At 41.3% G+C, this 26,978-nt stretch overlaps 1 protein-coding gene across 10 annotated transcripts in view; it reads left to right on the top strand.

The window, feature by feature from the left end:
* The first annotated feature begins 1,293 nt into the window (after window positions 1-1,293).
* The window catches only part of PCDH7 (protocadherin 7), a 427,194-nt gene continuing 401,509 nt past the window's right edge, over window positions 1,294-26,978 (top strand). For 5 of the 10 annotated variants that reach the window (XM_059673739.1, XM_059673730.1, XM_059673748.1 and 2 more), the window contains exon 1: window positions 1,294-4,636. In XM_059673739.1, the coding sequence (XP_059529722.1) occupies window positions 1,451-4,636 (3,186 nt within the window). In that variant the 5' untranslated portion in view covers window positions 1,294-1,450. Of the gene's footprint in view, window positions 4,637-5,108; window positions 6,137-7,362; window positions 7,495-8,377; window positions 9,310-10,787; window positions 15,816-16,301; window positions 17,712-26,978 lie in introns of those variants that run through there. The other 5 variants (XM_059673788.1, XM_059673781.1, XM_059673806.1 and 2 more) reach the window with 5 other exon arrangements.

The raw sequence follows: 26,978 nt of genomic DNA, 5'->3' as shown, positions 1-26,978 counted from the left end.
CCAAGCTACTTGGCAGCTGCCTTCGACTCCTCCTCCCCCTCCCACCCCTCCCCAGTGCCTTTGGCTTTTCTTCGGAAATCCGGACAGAATTGGGCATCTTTGTTAATTGCCGTGGGGGGAGTCCGGCCAGAGGCTGTCGCCCGGCCAGCGTCGCCGGCACGCAGAGCCCGGCTGGCTCACCTTTGAACTGCAAAGGGATCAAGTTCAGCTGGAGTTGCCCGCATTGGGACTGGCTCAAGGAAACGGATAGCGCAGGAGAGAGAGTGGGAGAAGGGGAAAGGGGAAAGGAGAGGAGGGAGGAGGAGGAGTGAGGAGAGGGAGGGAGGAAGGGAGGGGAGGGATCGAGAGCGCGGGGAGAGAGAGAGAGAGGAGAGAGAGGCTGCAATCTCCTCCCTGAATCGCGCACAGCGCTGCAGATCCCAGTGCTCCGACATGCGGGCCGCAGGCAGGTGAGGGAAGACGCGGACTCTGCGGCTGCGAACCCAAACTTGTGCACCGCGCGGTGCGTTCGGCTCAGCCCTCGCCCCCGCGGGCGAACTGCTGCTGCGGCTGCAGGCGGCGGCTGGGTGACTAATGACCTTGCGCAGAGTAGTTAAGAAAAAAAGAGAGAAAAACAGCTTTCCGGGGTGAGAAGAGACGGACTCTCCGGGCATCTCGGAAGATGGCTCGGGCTGCTCTTCGGCGCGCGGGGGGCGCCCGGACGCGGGCCGCTCCGTAACGCGCGTGGTCTACGCGGCTCGGTGCCCGGAGCGACCTGACGGGTATTTTTCCTTCTCTGTCTGGGGACTGGCTCCCCCGCTGCCGGAGCGGAGTCGGAGTTGAGACTGGCTTGTTGCTGACCCCAGCGCCTGGTTCTGGAAGCGACTCCGATTTGCCGGAGTAGAGGCTGGGTCTGGAGTGAGTGACTGGAACGTGAATTGGACTCAACTCGAGGAGCAGCCGAGACGAGCAGGGCTGGCAGGCGGGGAAGGCTGCAGGCTCGCTCCCCGCCGCTTCCCGGCTCCGCCGCCCGCCTGCCGGAGCGGCCCCGGCCCCATCGGACCGAGCCAGGACGGGAGCCCGGGATCCGCCGCCTGCGGCAGGGATGACTCCGGGGGAGGGGGCGCCGAGCCCGCGGCGCGCAGTGTCCCGTGAACTGTGAGTACTGCGACTGAACGGCGGCCAGAGAGCGGGCGATTAGCACCCATTGCATGAATTATGAAACAATAACTTTCGGAAGAAGCTGGAGGAAGAAAAAAAAAGAAAGAAGAAGAAGGAGGAGGATCTGTCGCTGGTTTCCCCCTGGCCGACTCTACACGCTGCTCCGGCCCCCTCCCTTCTCTCCCACTCGCTTCTTCCTCTCCCGGAGAGGGGAGAGGGCTGGGAGGAGGGCTGGCGACCGGCCCCGGAGGAGGGGGGGCGCCGAGGGGGCTGTGATCAGAAGGAGCAGTAGCAGCAGCAGCACGAGAAGATGCTGAGGATGCGGACCACGGGATGGGCGCGCGCCTGGTGCCTGGGCTGCTGCCTCCTCTTGCCGCTCTCGCTCAGCCTGGCGGCCGCCAAGCAACTCCTCCGGTACCGGCTGGCCGAGGAGGGCCCCGCAGACGTCCGCATCGGCAACGTGGCCTCGGACCTGGGCATCGTGACGGGCTCGGGCGAGGTGACTTTCAGCCTGGAGTCGGGCTCCGAGTACCTGAAGATCGACAACCTCACGGGCGAGCTGAGCACGAGCGAGCGGCGCATTGACCGCGAGAAGCTGCCCCAGTGTCAGATGATCTTCGACGAGAACGAGTGCTTCCTGGACTTCGAGGTGTCGGTGATCGGGCCCTCGCAGAGCTGGGTGGACCTGTTCGAGGGTCGCGTCATCGTGCTGGACATCAACGACAACACGCCCACCTTCCCGTCGCCCGTGCTCACCCTCACGGTGGAGGAGAACCGGCCGGTGGGCACCCTGTACCTGCTGCCCACCGCCACCGACCGCGACTTCGGTCGCAACGGCATCGAGCGCTACGAGCTGCTCCAGGAGCCCGGGGGAGGCGGCGGCGGCGAGGGTCGGCGCGCCGGGGCTGCCGACAGCGCCCCCTACCCCGGGGGCGGCGGGAGCGGCGCGAGCGGCGGCGGCGGCTCCAAGCGGCGTCTGGACGCACCGGAGAGCGGCGGCGGCGGCGGCGGCGGCGGCAGCGGGGCCAACCCCGGCGGCCGCAGCAGCGTGTTCGAGCTGCAGGTGGCCGACACCCCGGATGGCGAGAAGCAGCCGCAGCTGATCGTCAAGGGGGCGCTGGACCGCGAGCAGCGCGACTCCTACGAGCTGACCCTGCGGGTGCGCGACGGCGGCGACCCGCCCCGCTCCTCCCAGGCCATCCTGCGGGTGCTCATCACCGACGTGAACGACAACAGCCCCCGCTTCGAGAAGAGCGTGTACGAGGCCGACCTGGCGGAGAACAGCGCCCCGGGGACCCCCATCCTGCAGCTGCGCGCCGCCGACCTGGACGTGGGGGTCAACGGGCAGATCGAGTACGTGTTCGGCGCGGCCACCGAGTCGGTGCGGCGGCTGCTGCGCCTGGACGAGACGTCGGGCTGGCTCAGCGTCCTGCACCGCATCGACCGCGAGGAAGTGAACCAGCTGCGCTTCACCGTCATGGCCCGCGACCGCGGGCAGCCCCCCAAGACCGACAAGGCCACCGTGGTCCTCCTCATCAAGGACGAGAACGACAACGTGCCGTCCATTGAGATCCGGAAGATCGGGCGCATCCCGCTCAAGGACGGGGTGGCCAACGTGGCCGAGGACGTGCTGGTGGACACCCCCATCGCCCTGGTGCAGGTGTCGGACCGGGACCAAGGGGAGAACGGGGTGGTCACCTGCACGGTGGTGGGGGATGTGCCCTTCCAGCTCAAGCCGGCCAGCGACACGGAGGGCGACCAGAACAAGAAGAAGTACTTCCTGCACACCTCGGCCCCCCTGGACTATGAGGCCACCCGGGAGTTCAACGTGGTCATCGTGGCTGTGGACTCCGGCAGCCCCAGCCTCTCCAGCAACAACTCGCTGGTGGTCAAGGTGGGAGACACCAACGACAACCCGCCCGTGTTCGACCAGTCGGTGGTGGAGGTCTACTTCCCCGAGAACAACATCCCCGGGGCGAGGGTGGCCACCGTGCTGGCCACCGACGCCGACAGCGGGAAGAACGCGGAGATCGCGTACTCGCTGGACTCGTCGGTGATGGGGGTGTTCGCCATCGATCCCGACTCCGGGGACATCCTGGTCAACACGGTGCTGGACCGCGAGCAGACGGACAGGTACGAGTTTAAAGTGAACGCCAGAGACAAGGGCGTCCCGGTGCTGCAGGGCAGCACCACGGTGATCGTGCAGGTGGCCGACAAGAACGACAACGACCCCAAGTTCATGCAGGACGTCTTTACCTTCTACGTGAAGGAGAACTTGCAGCCCAACAGCCCCGTGGGGATGGTCACGGTGATGGATGCCGACAAGGGGCGCAATGCCGAGATGAGCCTCTACATAGAGGAGAACAGCAACATTTTTTCCATTGAGAACGACACGGGGACCATCTACTCCACCGTGTCTTTCGACCGGGAGCATCAGACCACCTACACATTCCGAGTCAAGGCTGTGGATGGAGGCGATCCTCCCAGATCAGCCACGGCCACCGTCTCTCTCTTTGTTATGGATGAGAATGACAATGCCCCCACGGTGACCCTGCCCAGAAACCTGTCCTACACTTTGCTGCCTCCTTCGAGTAATGTCAGGACAGTGGTAGCCACGGTGTTGGCCACAGACAGTGATGATGGCATCAATGCAGACCTGAACTACAGCATTGTGGGAGGGAATCCCTTCAAGCTCTTTGAGATTGATTCCACCAGTGGTGTGGTTTCCTTAGTGGGGAAACTCACCCAAAAGCATTATGGCTTGCACAGGCTGGTGGTGCAAGTGAATGACAGTGGGCAGCCTTCCCAATCCACCACAGCGCTGGTGCATGTGTTTGTCAATGAAAGTGTCTCCAATGCGACTGTGATCGACTCCCAGATAGCCAGGAGTTTGCACACCCCACTCACCCAGGACATAGCCGGTGACCCAAGCTATGAAATTAGCAAGCAGAGACTCAGTATTGTCATTGGGGTGGTTGCTGGAATTATGACAGTGATTCTCATCATCTTAATTGTAGTGATGGCAAGATACTGCCGGTCCAAGAATAAGAATGGCTATGAGGCTGGCAAAAAAGATCACGAAGACTTTTTTACACCCCAACAGCACGACAAATCTAAAAAGCCTAAAAAGGACAAGAAAAACAAAAAATCCAAGCAGCCTCTCTACAGCAGCATTGTCACCGTGGAAGCTTCTAAGCCAAATGGACAGAGGTACGACAGTGTCAATGAGAAGCTGTCAGAGAGCCCCAGCATGGGCCGGTACCGATCTGTCAATGGCGGGCCTGGCAGTCCTGACCTGGCCAGGCATTACAAATCTAGTTCCCCATTGCCCACTGTCCAGCTTCACCCCCAGTCACCAACTGCAGGGAAAAAACACCAGGCCGTACAAGACCTACCACCAGCCAACACATTTGTGGGAGCAGGAGACAACATTTCAATTGGATCAGATCACTGCTCTGAATACAGCTGTCAAACCAATAACAAGTACAGCAAACAGGTAAGATGCATCCCACATATATTTAAAGGTCCCAGAGAAGGCTAAGAATTCTGAGACAGGGCATCTTCTGCAGAGTTTGGTCTTTTTTTTAAAAAAAAAGAAACTGTCATTTAACATTTTAATAAAGTAGGAATTTAATGTTAACTCATACACCATTCATTTGGTAGAGGTCACCTATGCAAGGTACACCACTGTATTTTGCAAGTTACTAGAGAAAATATTCAAAGTAGGGAGTATTTTGTACTTCTCTTTGTTCCTGGCAGCCCCAATTCATCCTACATTTGGTGTTTCCAGAATAAATAATGTGTATATTGTTTAGATGGTTATCTGTAACCTGGAACTATTTCCTTTTGTGGCTACTACGTGGAAAATTGCATCCAGAGATATTTTCTAAAGTTACTACTGATGCCTATGCAACTTGGACACTCTATAAAAGTTTTAGCTGCGTTACCCATTATGCAAAATTTTACAGATAAGAAGATGCTGAGTCATGCAAATGTTGTACCAAGTCTGAGATTCAGAAGTATTGACTACAGTGACAAAAATGCTGGTTTAAAAATATTTAGTGATACACAAAGGTCATGCAAAACCACATTTTTCATACTTTGATATCTATAACAGTTAAGCCTGCTCTGAGGTTATGCAGTCAGCATTTGCATTCTTCATGTTTTGACATTAAAAGTTTATAAGCAAAAGTAGATTTTATGGACCACTTGTTCAAGCCAAGCAACAGAAGTGTTCGTGTCTGGTGCACTGTGTGCAAGCGTAGTTTGGTATGCATTGTGCTACACTGAGACTATAAAGGTTATGTGGGATATTTGGTACAGTTCTTCCTCAGTGAAATGTAGAAACAGTAAAAATAGGATATGTTGAGGTTAACTTTATTAAACATAAAGTTTATTTTTGAAAGTTTTGCTTGTGTGATATATGTAATACAAAGTTTACTTCTTTCACCCACCAAAGTTTGGCACCCAGCAAATAAAACCTTTTGGAAACTGCTGTGTCTAATGCTGTGGCCTGTACATAGAGGAGAACAGTAACATTAGTTACTGTTACTACCTGCTGTTAGAATATCTACTAACAAATCCCATGTTTCTTAACTTCAGGACGCATTTCAAGAAACACATTTATGACTGTCAGAGACTATCAAATAATAGTTTTTCTATTAGATATGTTTTGCATGTGGAATGTGTGACCTGAGAAGAATTAAGGCAAAGGAAAAAGTTATTTTATAGCCCCATAAAATGTAGCTATTTAGATAAGGAGAATCAGAGTTGATATTCTTTTATATCCGATAATCAAAGCAATCCAAGAAAACTCAAGTTTGATCTACATTGAACTACATGTAGGCTTTTGAAAAAAGGTCTTTTGATGCACATGAGCCTGAATTATTGACTTCTTTTAAAGTGAAATTTGACAAGTGGAAAGTTTATATCTGTTGTGTCCTTGCTTTACCTGGAGTTAGAAGCAGATTTTTGTTTTGTTTTTGGTGTTGTTTTTTTTTAAAAAACAAACAAACAAGGACAATAACAGTTAAAAGAATAATACTTTTGTAAAACTGCTTACAATATAAACACAAATAAATTGAGATCTGTAGAAATTTCCCTAGGAAATGGTACTTTGTCATGCAAAAGCCTGTGAAGAGATCTTTGTGCAGAATATTTACTATTCAGCTGTCATCCTAATAGGTCTTTTTATCTTGTGGCTGAATGGCATTTGCATTCTAAATGGTGGAATCTTAAACTTTTGAGTTGACATATCCCTGGCAGATTTATAGATTTTTTTTTTTTAATGTAACCACCTCATACATTCTGTGCTGTCACTTAAGCTTTGTTTGGCTCATCAAATGGGGTTAACTCTATATTCTTGAATATTTAAAACAGCCAATATCAAGACTGTTGTGGCATCCTGTTTAAAAGGCAAAGTGATATGCTTATAAATAAACTAATGAATGGTGTTAGTCTATTAGCTGAGCAAAGAAGTTCACATACCCTACAAAGCCTTTGGAATAAACCATGCAGTTTGCAGAGAGTGACTTCAGAAAACTTGTGTGCATTCGGCATTCAACAGATGTATAAAGTTTTAACCACAATAAATAGCTGATCTAAAATGAAATAAAGGAGAATGGAATACGTTCCCCTTAATGTAATTAGTAATAGTAATTGATACACTTCATCTCAATATTGCTGCCAGGGGACAGGGATCCATTTACAAAGTTGCATTCTGTTTAGACCTCTGTACATAATCAACAGGATCTTTTTTTGGTGTTCTGATTTTTGTTTGTATCTCTTTATTTTAAAAGGGATTTTATCTTTAGTTTTTACACAGTGCCCAAAGGTATTTTCTTTGATTAAACCTGACATATAAGAAAACCCTGTGTTCATTTTTAAAATTTTATTCTAATTTCCCCCTTGGATACTGAATCTAGAGGCTTCCAGTCTTTTAATTCCTTATGGCAAAGATTATTAAAGATCTGAGATGTCATCTGACATAAAGCCTTCATTTTATTTATAATTTTCCTAAGTTGCTTTATCATAGCTCTTTACTTGATATTGTGAAAGTGATGTCTGTTAGTGTTCTTATCTTCAGGAGAATTACACATTTTGAAGCGATGTTCCTAAGTCTGCTTATTGGTTATATCATAATGAATTAAACAGTTTAGTAGAAATAACAGATTGTAAATAATGCCCCCTCTGTCCACTTTTGGTTTGTTTTCCCAACTCTAGAGACGTTCAAAGGAAGCTTCTATAGTTCCTCTTGGGCAGAAGCTAGGAGATGTGTGTTGCAGAGTTACTGGAATTATTTCAAAAATTCACACATTAGGAAAACTGATGATGTAACCTCAGGTTTTCCAAGGTTAGACCCTTGCAGTTGTAGCTCTTGGTCTATAATACTGTGTCTAGTTGAGCAAAATGTGGACCATTGACCATGTTATTGATCTTAAGTGTCCACCTTTCCATTTCATTCTTCCTTTGCTTGATAAACTTGGTCTTGATGGTATTAAAGTTTTATGCCCTGGAAATACAGCTGTTTTTACTTTGCAAAGTAAAGGCAGAAACATTTCATTTTTAAATCTCCAGTGTTTCACCGTGTTAAGTATTTTTTCAGCTTTCTTTAGAAATTAACATAATTCCGAAATATTAGTAAACAGATATGAAAGTATAGTTATCACTTTGCTTATTATGTGTAAGTCCTACTGAGCTCATCTTGGCCATGCTGTTACTTAGATAATGCACTGGCAAGTAAAAATTTTATGGTATTTATTAAATGGAAAGTTAGGTGCTTTATTTTTTGGCAAGAGTATAGAGGATACAGCTTCAGTAAACATTAATTTAAAAATCTATTGTAGCTGATCCTAAAATACTCAAAGAAAAATTTATATGAACTCCAATGACAGTTCTCCTTGTGCAAGGAACTGCTGAATGTAGTCTGAATAATGTTCTCTTTAATTGATCAAATTGTGCTCACGATTCATCACACACTTAGTGAAAAATATGGCAGAAATTATTTTTTAAAATTACTTCGATTTTGGAAACAGATGGGTGAAGTGACTTGCCATTATCTATGAGAGTTCTAAACACTGAGAAAACTAAATATCAACTTGTGTATGTATATCTTACCCTGTGCTATCGTGGACATGCATCTGCAGAGTGATGCTAACCACAGCTTCCAGTTTTAATTCGTAAACATACTTTCTACAATGAGGTTCTCCTATCTATACCCAAGGACATCTTTCAACAGGCATGATGCAGCTACCTACATACACTGAGATTTCTGTTACCTTTGGCTTGATGTCATAGATAGGAAGCTAATAACTGATGAAGGCAACACTGTCTTTAGTCAGGAGATATCTACTAAGGATCCCTGGATGAAACAAGGAAAGGGTCATCACTGATTTGATCTGCCATGAACATGCACATTTTTATGGAAGTCTAAGTATGACAATTTGAACCCTATTCCAAACTTTTATTAAGTCAATTAATGACTTAGACATAAAACCACAAAGTCAATTGAAAGATTTTTAAGTACATCATCACTCAGGAAAATTTAGCCAAATCATTCTTTCTTGTTCTCTCTCTGTCTTTGAGAAATTACATATTTCATACATGTAAAAGTGTGCACATGGTATATATCAAAATCCCTCTGTTTCCCTGTCTCCGCACCTTCCCCCACACAAACACATACAGATGGATTCCTATTAACCAATTCTGGCGCCATTTGACTTTTATTTCATTGTGGTATTCATACATTGAATGTAGAAAATATTTAAATTTTAAACACACACAAAACTGAAATAATATATAATCAACCACTTAATGTCTGTATCTAAAATCACTAGTCATCACATTTCAAAATTTAAAAACATCAACTAAACCTGTCCCTTCATTTCACGGAAGAGGAGACTGAGGCCGAGCATGGAAAAGTAACTTGATTTAACTTTATAATCACAAGACAATCAGGATACAATGTGGACTAGAGTCCAAGTCATAGAATACAGAGTCCAGTGTTCATTTCTATTCTCATACCACCTCTAGGGGGGGAAAAAAATGAGTTTTTGTAACTTTCTTTGTATATATTTCAATAGGGTCAGAAACCCGTTGAGATTTATTTATCTATGTGTAACTCCATATATTTAGTATGTAGCCTGACATTTTCAAATAGAATATCATTCTGCTTTAGGTTCTAGCTTTTATTGATAAATTTATCGGGCAAATTGTAATTCAAGTTTTATAGATTTTTACAAAGCAGTTAGTATTTCTTTAGCCTTTATGAAAGATGGCATTGCTGACATACATTAAAGGAACATGTAGTCCACAAGTTAATTGACAGAATTTTTAATTTTAGCAGAACAGTAACAATAGATGTAAGTACCTAGCTAGCATTTAGTACATCCTCAATAAAACATCTTTGTAAAGGACGTTAATAAAAGCTTTCTATACATTACGTATGAAACGTTGCGTGCATTCTGTTTGGGATCATCTTTGACCTTTTCCATCAATGCTGATGATTCCCTTTGGCTTCTGTACTCCTTTACAGTTTGCCGACTTGGCTCCTGCGTTCTATCTTACTAGCACCTTTAATGCAAGGATGGGGCAAAAGTAGGTTTACAGTTGTGAGTTCACAAAACAGTTTATTCTTGTACTATTATTTATTAATTATTGTGTTATTTTTTTTTGTACGAACAACTGTAGACCTACTTTTGCCCCACCGTGTACAATTGTGAGCTAAATTTTCGCCCTAAATTTGTTTTCTAGCAAATTTTTAGGTGAATGTGACATTTGTTGTTTTTCAGTTGGATTGTTTCCTTGTTAAACCGTTAACAAATCTAGTGTATTAGAGTCTAAATTTACATATTAATGACTATACATGACTAAATTTATTATTTTCAAAATGACAGCTAAACTGTTTTGAAAACTAAATATAATGTGACAGAACCATTGCTTTGCCGTTGCCACCAATGCTATTAGACATTGTAAGGTAATTTTTCCGCCCCCCACTGGGAAAGGGTGGTGATGGAGGTTACATGGGAACTTAGTACAATAATTGTTTAGAGCTTTATGTGTAAGCTGTATATAACCAACTTCTAGACTATAGCGAGGCTCCCCATCCATTCATTTGCTACGAGTGTAGAGAAATAGTAAGATCGTTTTATATATGTCTTGAGTCAGCTTTGCGTTTCTTACTTATTTTAAAAGCCTTTAGAATCTTTTTCTAAAGCAGGAACTCTGTTTCAGAACATTACACAGTGCTTTATTTAGCATTAGTGTTGTGGGAGAAATCACATTTTAAGAAGAATTGAGCTGAAACCACTAAAACTAATCTTAATTATCACTTCTGGTGAATTAATGTTTTAAAGGCGGAATAAAGCTTTATTTTCAAGGAATTTAGTGATGTTTGTATTGAACTCTAATGCTGTGTACAAACAAACAAAAAAACCTGTTAAAGTTTCCAAGTAGGATTCATTTGACAAGTTAACTTTCCCCCCCTAAGCATATTTATGATTTACAAAAACATACTTTGTGAATAAAAATTCTCTGCTTTGATTCAAACCTCTACCACAGCATTCCGATTGGGCATAAGACGCTGGGGGAAATTGCTTCATCGCGGCTTTTTTTTGTACCTGCATAAATCTTTGTTTTCCTTTTTTCAGATGCGTCCACCTCCATACATTACTGTGTTTGGCTGAATTCCACTCTAATATGAGGCTCCTTTATGCACCATACTCTGATGACCTTGCTACTCCGAAACCTGCTGGAGCCTGCCCTTGGCCGTGGGATATCAGCCAATCACTGCTCGTTCCACTTGTTGTGCATTTGATTTTCAAGTTTATTTTTTTTTAATTTAAGGAAAATAGTATTAAAATAAATAAACATAAAAGAAGCAGTATTAATAAAGAAATGTGCCACTAATGGATGTCTCTAAATCGCCAGGAATTCCATTCTCAAAGAAGTGGTTAGCAAGGACTTAATTGTGAAGTCTTTTAAAAAATCCAACAGCATATTTCAACCATAATTTTAAGACTCTGGCGTTGTGCGAACCAAGGGAAATTTAAGTCTATTAAGTCTTTGTCTAATACATTAAATACCGACTTTCAATAAAATCCTAAATTGATCCATATTTTTCAAGTGTTATACGATCACCGCCTTTTCCTGGCTATTGAGATAATTCTCTTAGAGTCAAAGATAGGGTCTCTCTCATTCTGTGTGTGCATTTTGAAATACCACTGTGTGTGTGTGTGTATGTGTGTGTGCGTGTGCACACTCCTGTACGTGTATTCCAGGGCCTCCAGCAATATTTATGCAAAGTATTGGCTGTATGTCAGATTGCAGAGGTTAGCTTTGTATTTACCACAGGCACTGCCAATGGATTGCTTTTCCTTAATCCTGAAATACTAACCAGAGTATCTATAGAATGTTCAAGGTGTTTTTTGGTTAAAGTCCTTAAGAAAATTTTTAGGGCCTTTCAGTTGGATTTATTGAAGTCTCCGTGGTCACATTCAGAAGGAATATGCGCGGCTTCCTGTTTTTGTGAACTGCATTTGTCTGAAAGCTGTTTCTATTTGATGTCAGATAACATAAATTCCAGCAGCTTCTGAGAATTCAGCATGTTACAGCATATTACATACTGTTGAGAGAGCAAGTGGTCGGATTTTAGTTGTATAAGTGACTTTCTAGGTAAGTCAGGGAGTCCTCTGGCTGGTCCCTGTATGTTTGTATATTTATGTCTCTGGTTGTTATGTTAGACATGTTTATGTGCCATAAAATAAGTGTTTCATATTGTATGTTTGACAGTTTTATAATACATCTACCACATCATCTGCCCTTTTAAAGTTTCCCCCAAGTTTTAAAATACTGATTAAGAATGCCAGGTAGCCCAGCCCGTGTGGCTCAGTGGTTGAACTAGGAGGTCACTAATTTCACTCCCTGTCAGGGCACATGACCGGGTTGCTGCTCGGTTCTTAGTGTGGGCATGTAGAAGGCAGCCGATCAATGATTCTCTCTCATCATTGATGTTTCTATCTTTCCCTCTCCCTTCCTCGCTGAAATCAATAAAACTATTTTTTATAAAAGAAGAAGAAGAAAAAAGACCAGGTTTTTGAGATTTTCTTTCTTTTTTTTTTTTTTTGTCAATCATAGTCAATACCAAAGCCCTTTAAGCAAAATAAATAAATATTGGAACAGTATTAAAGTGTGGAGTGCTAGGAAATGCACTCTAGCACATATAACTCTCTCATGTATGGTATATATTTCAGCCTTTTTACTCTTATTAGCTGTTGATTTAAATTTTTTTAAAGGAAAATTTCAGTAATGTCATTGAGACTATAGTACAGTTCCTGAACAAAACCCAGTTATCCTCAGCTCTTTATTTTGAGCACAAGGACAAGCGTACCAGGTAAGAAGCTGGTGAAAAGAATCCTTACCACTTTCTGCTTCTTGGGAATGTCACGTTTCCTCATCCTAAGTAGTAAGCTTCCTTAGATGTCCTTAAACTTTGAATCCTGTAACAAATCACATTATTTCAAAAACAAATTATGGACAACAAAGCCCAGGATTTGGGCATAATCTGATGTGCAACTGCAGAGAGGCAATATTTAGAAATACCTTCACAAAGAACATTCTAAGGCAGCAGTTTGCCAACTCCAATAACATACTAATGGGGCATGAGTCAATTTGTGAGTCTACCACTATTCAAGTGACATGAAATAAAGCAGAAAAATTCCGAGTATGTCACCCATCAGAGTAAATGTTGTCTTGTGCAATCTATGCTTCAGCTGTGTTGTGTGCATGTGTGTTTTCCTGTTCTTGGTTGCTATGCAAAAAAAAAAAAAAATGTCTTATTGTGGTAATAGTTGCAAGGGTTGAGAACTACCATTCTAGATTGTTTGGGATGGAACATGATGGTGATTTACCATTACATTAGAAAAACATCATAAATCAAAACAAAAAATTACTAACATTCCCAAAGATTTCTTCCAGCCTAATATTAAGCTGAATTAAATGATCAACAGCATACTGCTACAGTAGCATTTATCAACAGCAGAGAGTTTTTGAGAAGTCTGTTATCATTCCTCTGTTTTTTGTTTTAAATCTTTGAATGTGTCACTCACCATTGGTCCTGCCTCTGCACAGACTTACCCTCTCCCCCACCCCCTGTCTCCTGGACAGCCTTTCTGGGAATGCTGGAATTTATTACCACTTAGGGAGGTGGCTGAGGTCAGATGGAGATAGACTCAGAACACATCACCCATCACCCTACATATTTTAGCATTTGGACATTTTATTTTAAACAACAAGACATTAATTCATTAAGAGGGAGATAAGAATGTTACAGGCTGGTTTAGATAATGTCTATTTTTTTTAGTACAGCTGACATTCTCACTCATATTTAGTATGCAAAGAATACTAAGAGTCTTCGTCCTTATGGAATTAATATCATCATATAAAGAAGATTACGGAGCAGAAAAATGACAGATTATATTTGCATCATGCTTCCTAAGTTTGAGAGAATTTAATGAATGTTGATTTGCTTCTCAGACCAATCTTGTGAGGAAAAAAACCCACCCTCTTTCTTTTTTTCTGAGGTGAGGAAACTGAATTAATGAACAGCTTTTTCATAACTCTGGTGGAGTTGCTTAAGAACTTTATAACGTCTACGAAAAAATGTCCAGTCAGAACTCGAGTACTGAAAACATCTTCAAAATGTGTGCTTTTGAAGATGGTGTATTTTCAGAATTATCTGGATAAAATCTCCCCAAAAGACTTGTCCAGACCAGCTCCAGTTTTTCAGACATTCTCGCATCATAAATAGCACTTCACACTACCAGAAAAGGAAGTGCTGTGGGTGTCATTTGAAGATCTAATTAATCTGATTTATAAACAACAACCTCATAGGTGATTAAAAAACCCCTGAAGAATTAAAGGTAATTCACTGTAACCTAACTTCATTTTTGAAGCTCTCTCTAAAAAAAAGACCTAAGTCCTTAGGAAGTCATTCTGAAATTTAAAAGATCTCTTCTGGAATAATCTTTTATCTGTAACTTTGCAAAAATACTTTTTAAAAAATACGTGTGATTGTTTTTAGCCAATCACTTTACAGAGAATGAATTGATTAGTTGTGTCTTTAAGATACACTGCAAGGTTTAGGATGTAATTAAAACAATGACTAGAATAAGGTCTTTGCCTTCAAAGATAGGACAGTGCAAAAATAATACACACAAGGCAAGGGATACATGAAACTTAGAGGGACCACCCCAAGTCTGTTGTCCATCATGGTATGTCCCAGGGCCCGCTAGAGTGCCCAGCAGACGGGAGACACTCATGAATGTTTGTTGAGCAAATGAATAGAGCTTGGGCTTGGTGCTAGGTAGCCTGCAGATCCATCCACATTGGATCCCTGGACCATGGTGTGGCCACTTTCCTGTCAGACACCAAGAGCCCACTAACTGCTGTTTTCTTTCCCTGCTGGGTGCATGTCTTTGTGATAAAAGGCTGCCTGCTGTGCTGGCTAGAGTCCCTGTCTTCTCTGCGTGGGGTATGACTCTTGCTTAAACAGCAAAATTCTCTGATTTTCTCTCCTTCCTTCTTGGTGTTGTTCTAAACACCATACCCTTAAAAAAAGGATAAAACTAGTAAACTAAAGCAAATATTTAAGGTAAGTAAGGGAGGCACTGGCCATGCAGTAGACTTCTGAGGGGGGATGAAGAGCAAGCACGCAAACATGGGTTTTCAGTGTTGTTCTAGAGATCCTTACCTGTGGAAAGCATACAGGTTTGGGCTCAAGTAGGTTTACCGTTATTTGTGTGAAAAAATGCACTAACTAACAAATAATAATACAAGAGTAAACTCTGTTTTCTGCAAATTTACAACTGTAAACCTGCTTTTGCCCCACCCTGTGTATGTGCCTGAATGCCAGCATGAGTCTCTCTACTCGTCAGTGTGTATATTCCTGCAGGAATTCATTTATTCGGTGTGCCAACCCATGCTCGCTGATGAAGGGTAAGGTTCCATTTCATTCTGGCTGCACATGGCGAGCAGTCACTTCTAAAGATGAAACGTGTACTTGGCTTAACTAAGGGCAGAGGGTCTGCAAGAGGGAATGTGCCCTCACTGGGAGTGGTGGGCAGTGAGGTAGGAGCTAAGAAAGGCTTCACAACTCAAAAGCACTCCTTAGTTGCCCAGCATTCCCAAGAGCACCTCTTTTGAATTGCAAATGACGCCTGAAAGAGCCCTGTTCAGTCTCTGGCACACCCTGGTGTAAATTGCATTAAGCAGATAACTAGGCCAGCACCTCACAAAGGTCCGTAGTTCTTAAATGGTGATTCTCAGTAGGGCCTTGAGGAGGGAGTGCAGCCTTCCGTAGGTCAGAAGACAGAACTCTGCCGGAGGTAAGGTGAGATTATATCAGGGTATTCAGGCCTGCCAAAGGCAAATGCTTGTGGCCTTGAATTTTGGCCCTGACCCTGCTGAGCCTAAGGGTGCCACTAAATGTCATGGCTTAATAGGATTGCAAGATCGGTGTCAAAAAGTGGTAACCCTCTACTTCCTCCCATGTCAGCCAGGTGTTTTGTTCTGTTTGTTTGTTTGCTTTCAGTTTAGAATATCAGGCCCAACTGCTCTATCTCCATTCATCTTCTCACCCTTATACTTTGGAAGTAAGTAAAAACAAACAAAAAAACAAACAAAGAAGGAAAAAATGCAACCACTGCTTGCCAATAGACTCACCTCTCCCTACTATCATTATTAGACCACCATCATCAAAATAGTTCTCACATGATTGCCAAGTCCTTGTATATTATCCTAACTTAATTCAATTCTCGAAAATTGAGTTCTAGAAGGTCTGTTCTATAGCCCAGAAACCTGAATTGTCAACACTTACCCTTTCCCAATTCTAGCTGCAGTGGGTGGGCCAGGCTATAAAAATTCCACATTTAGCCCTAACCGGTTTGGCCCAGTGGATAGACCATTGGCCTGTGGACTGAAGGGTCCCAGGTTCCATTCCAGTCAAGGGCATGTACCTTGGTTGTGGGCACATCCCCAGTAGGGGGCATGCAGGAGGCAGCTGATCCATGTTTCTCTCTCATTGATGTTTCTAACTCTATTCCTCTCCCTTCCTCTCTGTAAAAATTAATAAAGGATTTTTTTTAAAAAAAAAACTCCACATTTAGAGCTCCCGAAATTCCTAGCTTCTGCTTATTGGTCCTCCCCTCGAAAGCCTCTGGCAAAATAGAAAACTGAAGCTGGATAAGACAACCTGGAAATCTGCCTTCTTGGCTGGCTCTGTCACTGACTGGCCAGCGTGACCTTGGGTAGTCAGTCTGTTCAAGTCCTGAAGGCCCCGGAACTCGTCCTCTGTCATTTTACAGAACTCCTGCTCTGACTACGTGACAGGGTTTATGGGGGGTCACATTCAACAGCTGCAACTTTGTAAAGCAACATACTGCAACGCAAGGTAACATGTCTCTGGTTTTCCATGAATTTCTCCAAACCCTGCCGAAGGTGCATTTACACTTTTGGAGTATTTTCACTACTTCCTGTGCTTAAAAGTTTTTCATTTTATTTTATTTGTTGTATTCTGGTCCTGGTCAAGGTCAAGGTGCAAGTGTGTGCCTCCACATAGGCGGAGAGGCACTGGATATTGTCAGAAATCCTTCCAGTGCCTATTGACATCTCGGTGGTGGAGAAAGATAAGTAGCTTATTGCTGTGAAGCAAATAGTTTAGGAAAGGTTGAAAACAGTTTGATATTATTCACTTTGACACTTTTTAAAAAATTTCATCACTTTTTAACAGTCGTCTTCTTTTTTTTTCTTCCATGCAATATTTCTTGGAAATTTTTCCTTCACTCCTCATATCCAACCTCTAACGCTAACAGGTATTATTTATTAAGCTTTTTTTCTTCGCCAGTCTCTCTGCCAAGGGGTCTACCACATAATATCACTTACTCCTAACATCTCCGGGGGGGCAGGCACTTATGTGACAAATGTAACTGGGGACAAACAAAACAGAACCTCTCCTGGATCCCACGCGGTCTACCTTCAGCAGGGGCCTGCACCTCCCTGCAGCCCACTCCCCACCAACATATTTCTTTCTCCTCATCTGGGACTTTTTAGCAGAGGAGTCCTGATCGATTTTAATGCACATATTTACGCCTTTGTGTGCATTTGGTTCTAGTCTACAACACCTTCTGTGTTCTCTACAGGCTTAGAAGAGAGAGTCTTTACTAGTCTGCTAAGACCCCCAGAGCAAAATACCATAGATTGAGTGGGCTCAACAACAGAACTTTTGTTATCACAGTTATGTACGCTAGAAGTCCCAGGTTAAGGTACCAGAAAGTTGGAAGAGAGAGAACTCAGGAGTCCCTTCCTTTTATTCTAAGGACATGACTTCTATCAGATTTGGGCTCTACCCTTTTGACATCACATAACCATAATAACCCTCCTCAAGGATCTAACTCCAAATACACTTACTTTGGAGACTGAGTTTCAACATGAATTTGAGGAAACACCGTTCAGTCCATAAGAGTCCATTCTGGGTCCAAACAAGAACACATTGGACTGGACGATCATTTCTTCATGAGTCTGTCATTTATTTGTAGGCAGGTAGGTATGAAAAGGAAGGGAGGAAGGGACGGAGGGCAGGAGGGAGGAAGAAAAGAACCTTTCCCTTTCAGATCAGCTCCAAAAGACAATCCTATAATGTACTGTTGGGACTGATGAAAAACTGGTACCATTGCTATAACTTATGGGAGGAAAATAAATGAGTCCATAACAAGCATATATGCACATAAAATTTGAGCTTCATTTTTTAGCTTATGATATTAACTTTATGGACTGAGTGCTTTCTGCAATGTTCAGCTTTCACAGGGATTCATGATATTAAGTAACATCTTAGTTATTTTAATTTGGCCAAATAGGTATATTAATAAGTGCATGTAGGCATATTAATTAATGTAAAGTCAATATTTATATAAAATAGTCAAACATTGTTCCACAAATATGATAAAGGCCTTTGAAAATGATGCTATTAATAATTAAATCTTAAATTTCTAGTAAATTTTGGACATTACCGTCCAAATGAAAAGCAGGGGAGTTAAGTGGGGCGGGAGTCAATTGGAACAGGAATAAGGTAGGCTTAGTAATCCCTCTTTCCAAGGGCCAGTCTCGGTAGATTGTCACACACAGTGACATCATGGGTGGACAGAGATCCAGTTCTCATGGCATATCGAAACTGCCAAGCACATAACGGAGGCAGCCGCCACACTCAGAGTGACTCTTCATACAGTTTGTGTCAGGACACAAATCCATGGGTACATTGAGGGGGGTTTTTCCCCACTGTGCCTTTGTATTTTCTTAATACAATTAAACATTCATGTGATAAAACATAATGAGTAGCCTGGGAACCATATGTGGGTCCGATGGACTGTATGGAGTGATCCCTTTGTTAGGGTGATACAGGGTAAACCCATCGATGTGGGGAAGAGAAACTCCCTTTCTGTCCTTTGGTCAGAATCTCTAGGTGATGGGCCATAGCAGTTGAATAGACTTTTGTTAAGAAGCGCCTTGTTAAGCTTCCTGAGCTAATTTTACATTTGACCCCCTGTATTAAAATGGCAAGTTAATCAGCTCTTTTGTTCAAGGAAATGGCAATAATTATGGCATAAATTTAATTTTTTTTTATTGCACCTTAACCTGCTTTTCAGCATATTTAACTGTGAACGAGGATCAATTTTAAATACAGAAGTAGCATTTCTATAGGACATTAGGAACAAAAGATGATAATGCTGTTTTTTTCCAAGCCAATGCACTATTAGGTCAAAAATATTAGAATTTATTTTGTTACAAAATTTTCTTTCCTCTTTTTTAAAAAATATTTTTTATTGATTTTGAGAGAGGACAGAGAGAGAGAGAGAGAGAGAGAGAGAGAGAGACATCAATGAGAGAGGAACATCATCAATCGGCTGCCTCCTGCACGCCCCATACTGGGGATGGAGCCGCACCAGCTAGGCTTTTGCCTCTTTATTATTTGATCTGTAATAAGAAACTAGTATGTGTGTATGTATGTATAATATTTCTATGCATGTATACCCATGCATACACAGTGCATACACATACGTAGTAGAGTTAACATTTCAGAGAACAAATACTTAGTGAGTGATTATTGTATGCCAATTACTGGATTATGTGCAAGGTACTGAAGAAATAACAATAATCGAAGCAGACAAAAATCTCTTCCCCCGTAGAAGTTCAATTTTAGTGGTATAATACACAAATAATTGTAAGTAAACTGGTATTGCACTTTATGTTCTATACACTGGTTAACATTTCACATATGTCAACTCACTCAATAGGTATGGCAACCCTGCGAAGTTCTTGAAAAAAATTTTAATAGTAATATTTTAAATCTTAATCAGAGTGCAAATCAAAAGCTGGAAAAGTAGATTTTAGACTCCTAGGCATTTCTTTTCTCCTATCCATCTGCGCTTTGGGAACACTTCATATTTTTTCCCCTTCTCCTGTTATTTTATTTCAATAACTTCATTCAGTGTCCCCATAATCTTTTTTGTGTGTTATTGTACTAATCACAGGAAAAATTTATTAATTTTTATGAATTGACATTTGATTTGGGGCAGGAAATGCCTTTATATAGAGAGCAAAATTTATCTAGAAGATTTATTAACTGTACATTTTGTTTGCTTCTTACAAAAAAAACTTTTTTCTTGAGGTTTTTTTTCTGAACATTCACAATATTTGAAAGAAAGCAAAGTGAATTCCTTATAAAATATTTTTTAACTTATGGTTTTCTTTAAGTTAGGTGCTCAGTATTAAACCTTCCATTACAATATGACCTACATCATTTTACAGATTTTTCTTTTAAAGTATATTATCATTCTACTTTTTACTTAAACTTTATGTGTATTTATGTATGTGGCATATTTCCAGTTACCTAAAATGCAGACGAGTGCCACCTGGGGCCCATCTGCAGTTGACTCTTTATGACGATAATGGTGTACCATGTGTTTTGTAATGACAGTGCTTTCTTAATGTGTTGATAATAGTTTTTATTATAAGGTACTTGTCCAATTATAGATGTCCCCAAATATGAATCTAAGCAATAAAACTCTGGGTTTTGTAATACAATATTTCTGTACACTTGTGATCTGACTTTAGTAGTATTAATATGATTTTTAATTTTTAAGCTTCAAAACTAGTGAATCAAATTTTTGCTTCCACAGTCCACTTAAGAATGCGTAGAGTTTTGTTTCCTTAACAAATAGGTGTTAAAAATATTGTCAGCACTGGAGTTATTTCTTTATACAAATAGAAAGTATAATAAACCTGAAAGGAACCCAATTAATCCGCCCCAGGCCTCACTTGAATTCTTACAGGGCCCCACAGACCACCCATTCACTTAAAAGTTTATCTTCCATTTGGAAACTTCAATGTAAAGCCAAACTACTGTAGAAATTCACCAGTGTTGGATATTTGCCTGCTACATATGCGCATCACACGTACATTCTGAAATGACTAGGTCAGTAGAGTGTAAGCGAAGTAAGGGCTGGCACAGTTTGGTTTGCATTGGAAAACTTGTTTGAATTTAGTGTCTGAAAGCCAACAATTAGCTACAAATTTATAAACTTCAATGTAGATATTGGCACACTTTCAGGGAGGGGAAAAAAGAAAAGACAAAGAATGCAGTGTGTTTTGGGTAACTACATTGTAAGACCTAGTGAAATCCATGAGTTGGTCTGTATATATATATATATATATATATATATATATATATATATATATATATATATATTCTTATCACTCTGGCAAAGTGTTTCTTGGCTACACTTTGTGAGGTTTTTTTCTACCCACTTAGACTAGAGGGAATTGTTTCCAGTCTCCAGTAGCAAAATGACTACCTACCGTACACAGTAAGCAAGTCATAAAAATGCATGCTTATGTGTTTTTGAGAATTCACAGGTATTGTTTTGGAACTTTTTTTTTTATTGTTCTTTGATTAAAAAAGAAAGAAAGAAAAAAGAATGGTTTTTTCTAGAGCACAAGGCAGGAACTCCTAATGGCACACAAGCATTTATAATAACCTAAAGGCTTTATGTAGCCTGAGAAATGGCTTAAGGTAGAATTTAGTTTTACTGTGTGTTTATGCTTTCAAATGTTTTCTATACAATGGTTTACTAATTATTAGATGATGTGATCCTTGTAGTGCCTTATGTCCCCACTCTGTCTTGGTACAGTTACCAGTAATAGGATAGCATCTGTACCTTAGGAAGAACAGACATGGCTTGTAAAAAACTAATTTATAGTATGCTTATAATCTACATGTTCACATATCTGCATACAGTTCTCTATGTCAGAAATGCTCAGCTCTACTTTTTAGGCTGCAGAGATGCCATGCAAAGAAAATGAGAGTGATCTGCACAAAGGAAATCCAGTAACATTTCTCGTCCTGAGTTACTGTGTCATGCATACTTGTGCGACTTGTGTTCAGTGCGGACCTGTGTGGTGCTTTCTTGATCTCTAGCATCAGCATCACTGAAGGAGTGCTGCCACTTGAGCTCTGAAGTTTCATTTTATTTTGTTTAGAATGAGAAAGAGACATTATGCACCACATTATGCTTCATAAAAGACATTGAAATGCAGAAAGATCCTTACATCTAAAAGCATGACTGTCCCTATAATATGCCTTCACATTAGTGGCACAATCCTGGCTGGGAGGAAGTTGCAGATTTTAGAAGATTTTTTTTTGGTCTTGATCTCTAATGTTGAGCAGATTACTCAATTTTTCTTGATCTCATTTTTATAACTTGTTCAAAACTCCATGGGAAGTGTAAGAAACTGTAAAAATCAAACAGTGAAACATTGAATATTAATGAATGTCATATCTATTACATATTATAAATAAACTATCTTGAGGGAGGATGAAGGAGAGTAAGCAAAAATGAAGTAATGATGGCACAGCTGAAGCTAAGTTTTTCTTCTTAGAAGAATTAATATTTTAAAAAAAGAACCTCATTACAAAAAATAGCAGTGTTATGTTGTCATTTTATTCCTAGCACTCATCTGTGGAGGAGAATTGAGGACATTATTTTCTCTCTCTGAGTTTAAGCAGAAATGTCTTATTGAAGGAAGGAGAAAAACTATGCTTCAGAACTAGAGAGGAGAGTCTCATTGTACAAAAGGGGAAAAATGAAGGATTTTGACCAGGGGTTCAAAAAAATGCTTGACTTATTTATTTTTTATCATTTAAGCTGGTTTCTTGCTGGGCCTTTTTATTGAATAATTGAAAAAAAAATTGTGTGGGGAAGGAACATTTTCATCAAAGGCAAAAGATAGGAAAAAATATATGTACTATGGAAATGTAGATAGGAAGTTTTATCTTTCTGTACGTTCATGATGGCCTACATTTCCCATTATACTTATAGTTGAAATGCTCCGAAAAACAATATCAAGCCCTGAGGAAAGAGCTAAAGAATAAAACATAACTTCCTGTGTTCCTTTAACTCCTCTCTCTCTCTCTCTCTCTCTCTCTCTCTCTCTCTCTCTCTCTCTCTCCCTCCTACCCTTCCTTCCTCCCTCCATCTCTCTCTTTCTCTCTCAGGTATATACACCCACAAGCTCAAAATCCATTCCACTTTAGAACAGTTAAAAACAAAAAATAAATCAGTTTAGTGAGCACTGAATTTTGGGGCCATGTTGGCATTTTTGAAAGCTGCTTTCAGATACTCCCCCTTACCTTTGGGAGATCCATCCCACGACCCCCAGTAGATGCCTGAAGCCATGGATTGTACTGAACCCTGCGTATACTATATTTTTTCCTATGCATACATACTCATGATAAATTTGAATTTGTAAATGAAGCACAGTAAGAGATTAACAAAAATAAAAAACATAATACGTAGAAGACTTATAACCTTATACTGTACCAAGTTATGTGAATGTGGTCTCTCTCTCTCTCTGATAACCAGTCTGATAACCTAGGTGGCTAGTAAGTGACGAAACAGCGGACAGCTCATACACAGCCCAGATAAACTAGGCAAACAGATGATTCACGCCCTGGGTGGGAGCGAGCAGGATGGCATAAGATTTCATCATGCTACTCAGAAGAGTTCAAGATGTAAAACTTATGAATTGTTTATTTCTGCAATTTTCCATTTCATATTTTCAGACCGCAGTTGACCATGAGTAATTGAAACCAGAGAAAGAAAACCCACCGATAAGGAGGGAAGGAGAGGGGACCACTGTATTAATCATCTCATTAGATTGCAGGTTGTGGAGGAAGATTGCTGGAGTAATGATGGAAGCAAAGTGAGCATTCTGCATATGGCAGTCTTCCCGAAGACATCCGATCGAAGGCGATCTGTGTCTTGATCCTTTAGCATCTTCTACAGAGCAGTCAGTTTATGATAGTCCGAGGTGTTGCTCTTTTCTTTCCGGTGGCATCTTGCAAGTTTTAATATTTGCTCTGTCTTTATTTTTTCCACCAACCTGACTGAGGTGTATCACTGTCTCAGAGGAAGTCAGATGTCATCACGCAGCCATGTGATAAGAGTGTTTTAAACACTAAAGGTTTTTGAAGTTTTCAGATTCTAGCTACAAATTTGGAATTTTCCCCTTTACCAGAGAGCTTTCAATATCCCTTGATCACATATCTAAAACTTAAAGCAAAAGTAGAATTTGAAGTTTGCTTAACATGTTATCTCCACCAGCCTATATGGTTGCACATAAGGAGGGACCTTCAGTAAGACTACCGAAATCACATGTCCAAATGAGTGCTGTATGTTCGTTTATTTAACCCTCAGTTATTGACTTAACCATTGTACTAGGAATAGAAATCAGGAGCTCACATGCTTGTGAAGGAGATAGACTTGTAAAGAAATCATCATAAATAGTAAGATAAGGGTTACAATGGGAGTGATAGGTACCCTGGGAAGGACTTACTGATTCCTAGGGAGGTTGACAATCCTATATAATAAAGAGCTAATATGCTAATTAGACCAGATGGTGGCACGACCTTCCAGAAAGACCAGTGGGCGGGGCTGTGGGGCTGTGAGGGCCGAGGCAGCAGGGGCTGGGAGGGCCTAGGCAGCTGGGGCTGCGAGGGCTGAGCCCCTTGCACAAATTTTGTGCATCGGGCCTCTAGTCTATATATCTAAAAGACTAATATGCAAAGTGTCCCCCCAGGAGTTCGACCGGGAGACCAGGAGTTCGATCGCTCACTATGATGTGCATGGACCTGGCCAGGCCTAGGGACCCTAACCATGCACGAATTTCGTGCACCAGGCCTCTAGTTGACAAATATCTCACAAGGAACTTATAGAACTTACGATGTAGCTTTAATTTCTTTCTCTTGCAGCAGTCCTGCATTCATCTCGCAGCCTTGGCCTTAGGGCATTAACTATTCTCCTTGGAGCTGATTTAGAATGTATTTTTTTCACACCCCATCTTTCTTTACATTTCAACAGGTTTTTGCTTTTCTATGCATCTCTAATGGATATTTTTCTCCAGTTGTTAAAATTAGAACCAGTTAATGAGCAATTCAATTAGCCTTACTGCTTTTTAGTTGTTTTATGATTTTGACCCCAAACTAAACTTACATAACGGTTCACTCTGAATTCTTCACACTCGGCTCTGGATGACTTTTAGTAATTTTCTGATGTCAAACCACCTTCAAATGGAAACTCTTACTGTCATTGGAGAGACTGAAAGAAAAGGGACCCATGCTGCAAGGTAATTTCCAAAAGAGTTATATAAATGCCTCGAATCATAGCAAGATTATTGGAATGTTTACATCCTGTCAAGGCAACATCTTAGAAAATGCAATTCACCTGAGTCATGTTACAAGTTACATTTTCTTAGAATAGTCAGGTAATAGTGTGCTTTTACACCTTACATTTACTTTATGCTTAATTGTCAAAAGAGTGATAGCCCTGATTTCTCTGAACAATTTCTAACTATTTTTAGGTGCTTTCCCTGTCCTTTAGTGTTTTTTTTTTTTCACTGGAGCACCTATCATGTGTTCTGTAAGCACTGGTACTTTTATCAACTGGCTTTCAGATAATCCTGCTTAAGTGACTGGCTGATGACAGCTTTCAAGATGTCACCTCTTCAAGTTATATTTCTATTTATGGAGGATTCTGGGAGAACAAAAAAAAACCCTGATATGAGGCTTTCTAATGAAGGGATTTATATGAGACATTATCCAGGATGCAGAGGAAATATTTGGAGACAAAGTAATCCTGGTTGACTTTTCTTTCTACCATTCTTGGTCTCTTCATCTCTTAAAGTTGTCACTTCACAATGGTATTCCTTATTTAGTGCCAATGCCAGCTGTTAGGGTTAATTACTCAATATATATATGTATATATATATATATATATATATATATATATATGTGTATATATATATATATATATATATATATATATATATTACTTCTAGAGATAATTTTTTAAATCCTAGAATAAATTTCTATCTGTAAGCCCCTCACCACTAGGAAATAACAAAGGTTGATAACCCTAACCTAGATGATAAAAAAATAGATTAAAAATTATAGTTCTAGCCCTAGCTGGTTTGGCTCAGTGGATAGAGCATCGGCCTGAGGACTGAAGGGTCCTGGGTTCAATTCTGGTCAAGGGCACATGCCTGGGTTGTGGGCTCAATTCCCAGTAGGGGGTGTGCAGGAGGCAGCCTATCAATGATTCTCTCTTATCACTGATGTTTCCATCTCTCTCTCCCCCTTCCTCTCCGAAATCAATAAAAATATATTAAAAAATTATAGTTCTATCATTTCTGAAAAGTATTAGAGAGAAGCAGCAGGCAGAAGGACCACATTTTAAAAATGCCCTTGTCCAGCCTCATAGTAATAGACTCTAAAAGGAGGTTACTTCCTGTGAGAACAACCAGATTGATTTTCTGGGAATTAGCTTCATGTCGGAGGCCTGTGACATGAAGGAGTGCAGAGGGGTAGATAATTCTGGATTGGGTGTCACAGTGCAGCTCGCAATCCTTCCCTTAATATTTTGGCATCTGTTACCTAGTGTTTTATGCTGCCAACTTTTTATTCACCCGAGGCCTTATTTTCTGTAACTATTCTTGAAATATATCCCATTTACTTTGTATAAAATCTTGCAGAACCTGTATAGTTCTCTCAGGGCAGTGGTTTGAGCTACTACATTAGTTGGGATAGTCTGTCAAGAGTATATTTACACCACCAAGAGTGAATATTAGTGGTTTGTTTTGGTGATATTACCAGCAACTATTCACAGGAATTAGAAATTGACTTGATGCAAAAACATTCCAGCTGTTGGAAGAGACTAATTATTTTTCCCCCTTCCTTTTTCCCCTCTCTCACTCCCTCCCTTCCTTCTTATTTTACTCTCCGTTTCTTTCTTTTACAAGTTTTTCATTGGGTCGATTCTAGTAAATCATAAATAGATGTTTGTTGCAGTGGGCTTTTGAAGATTTAGTAATCCAGGTCATTTTACCATTGGTATCTATGGTGAATTATTTCACAAATCAGAATAGAGCAGTGTAATTAATCATTTGAACAAGATTTATGATGTGTCTTAGTACTTAAAGTATTTCAATGCATTTTTGAGTTATTCTCCATTATGGCAATTTATATCATGGTTTTTAAAATGTGTTGGCTAAAAGCATCTGCGTAATGATACAATGTTGTAATATGCTTTATATGGTTAACGTTGAACTGCGTTTAAGAAAAGGGAGGCATTGTGGTACTATACAAGCAGAAGACTAATTAATGTCCACTAGAAATTTGGCTTACACATCTAATCATAAATTTCCAGGTGTCTTCCTGGCCTGCTTTTAATCTTGTA

The sequence above is a fragment of the Myotis daubentonii genome, chromosome 1 (genome assembly GCF_963259705.1).
Source record: "Myotis daubentonii chromosome 1, mMyoDau2.1, whole genome shotgun sequence".
Lineage (NCBI taxonomy): Eukaryota > Metazoa > Chordata > Mammalia > Chiroptera > Vespertilionidae > Myotis > Myotis daubentonii.
Note: the sequence above shows the minus strand (reverse complement) of the source record. Positions and strands in the feature narration are given on the sequence as shown.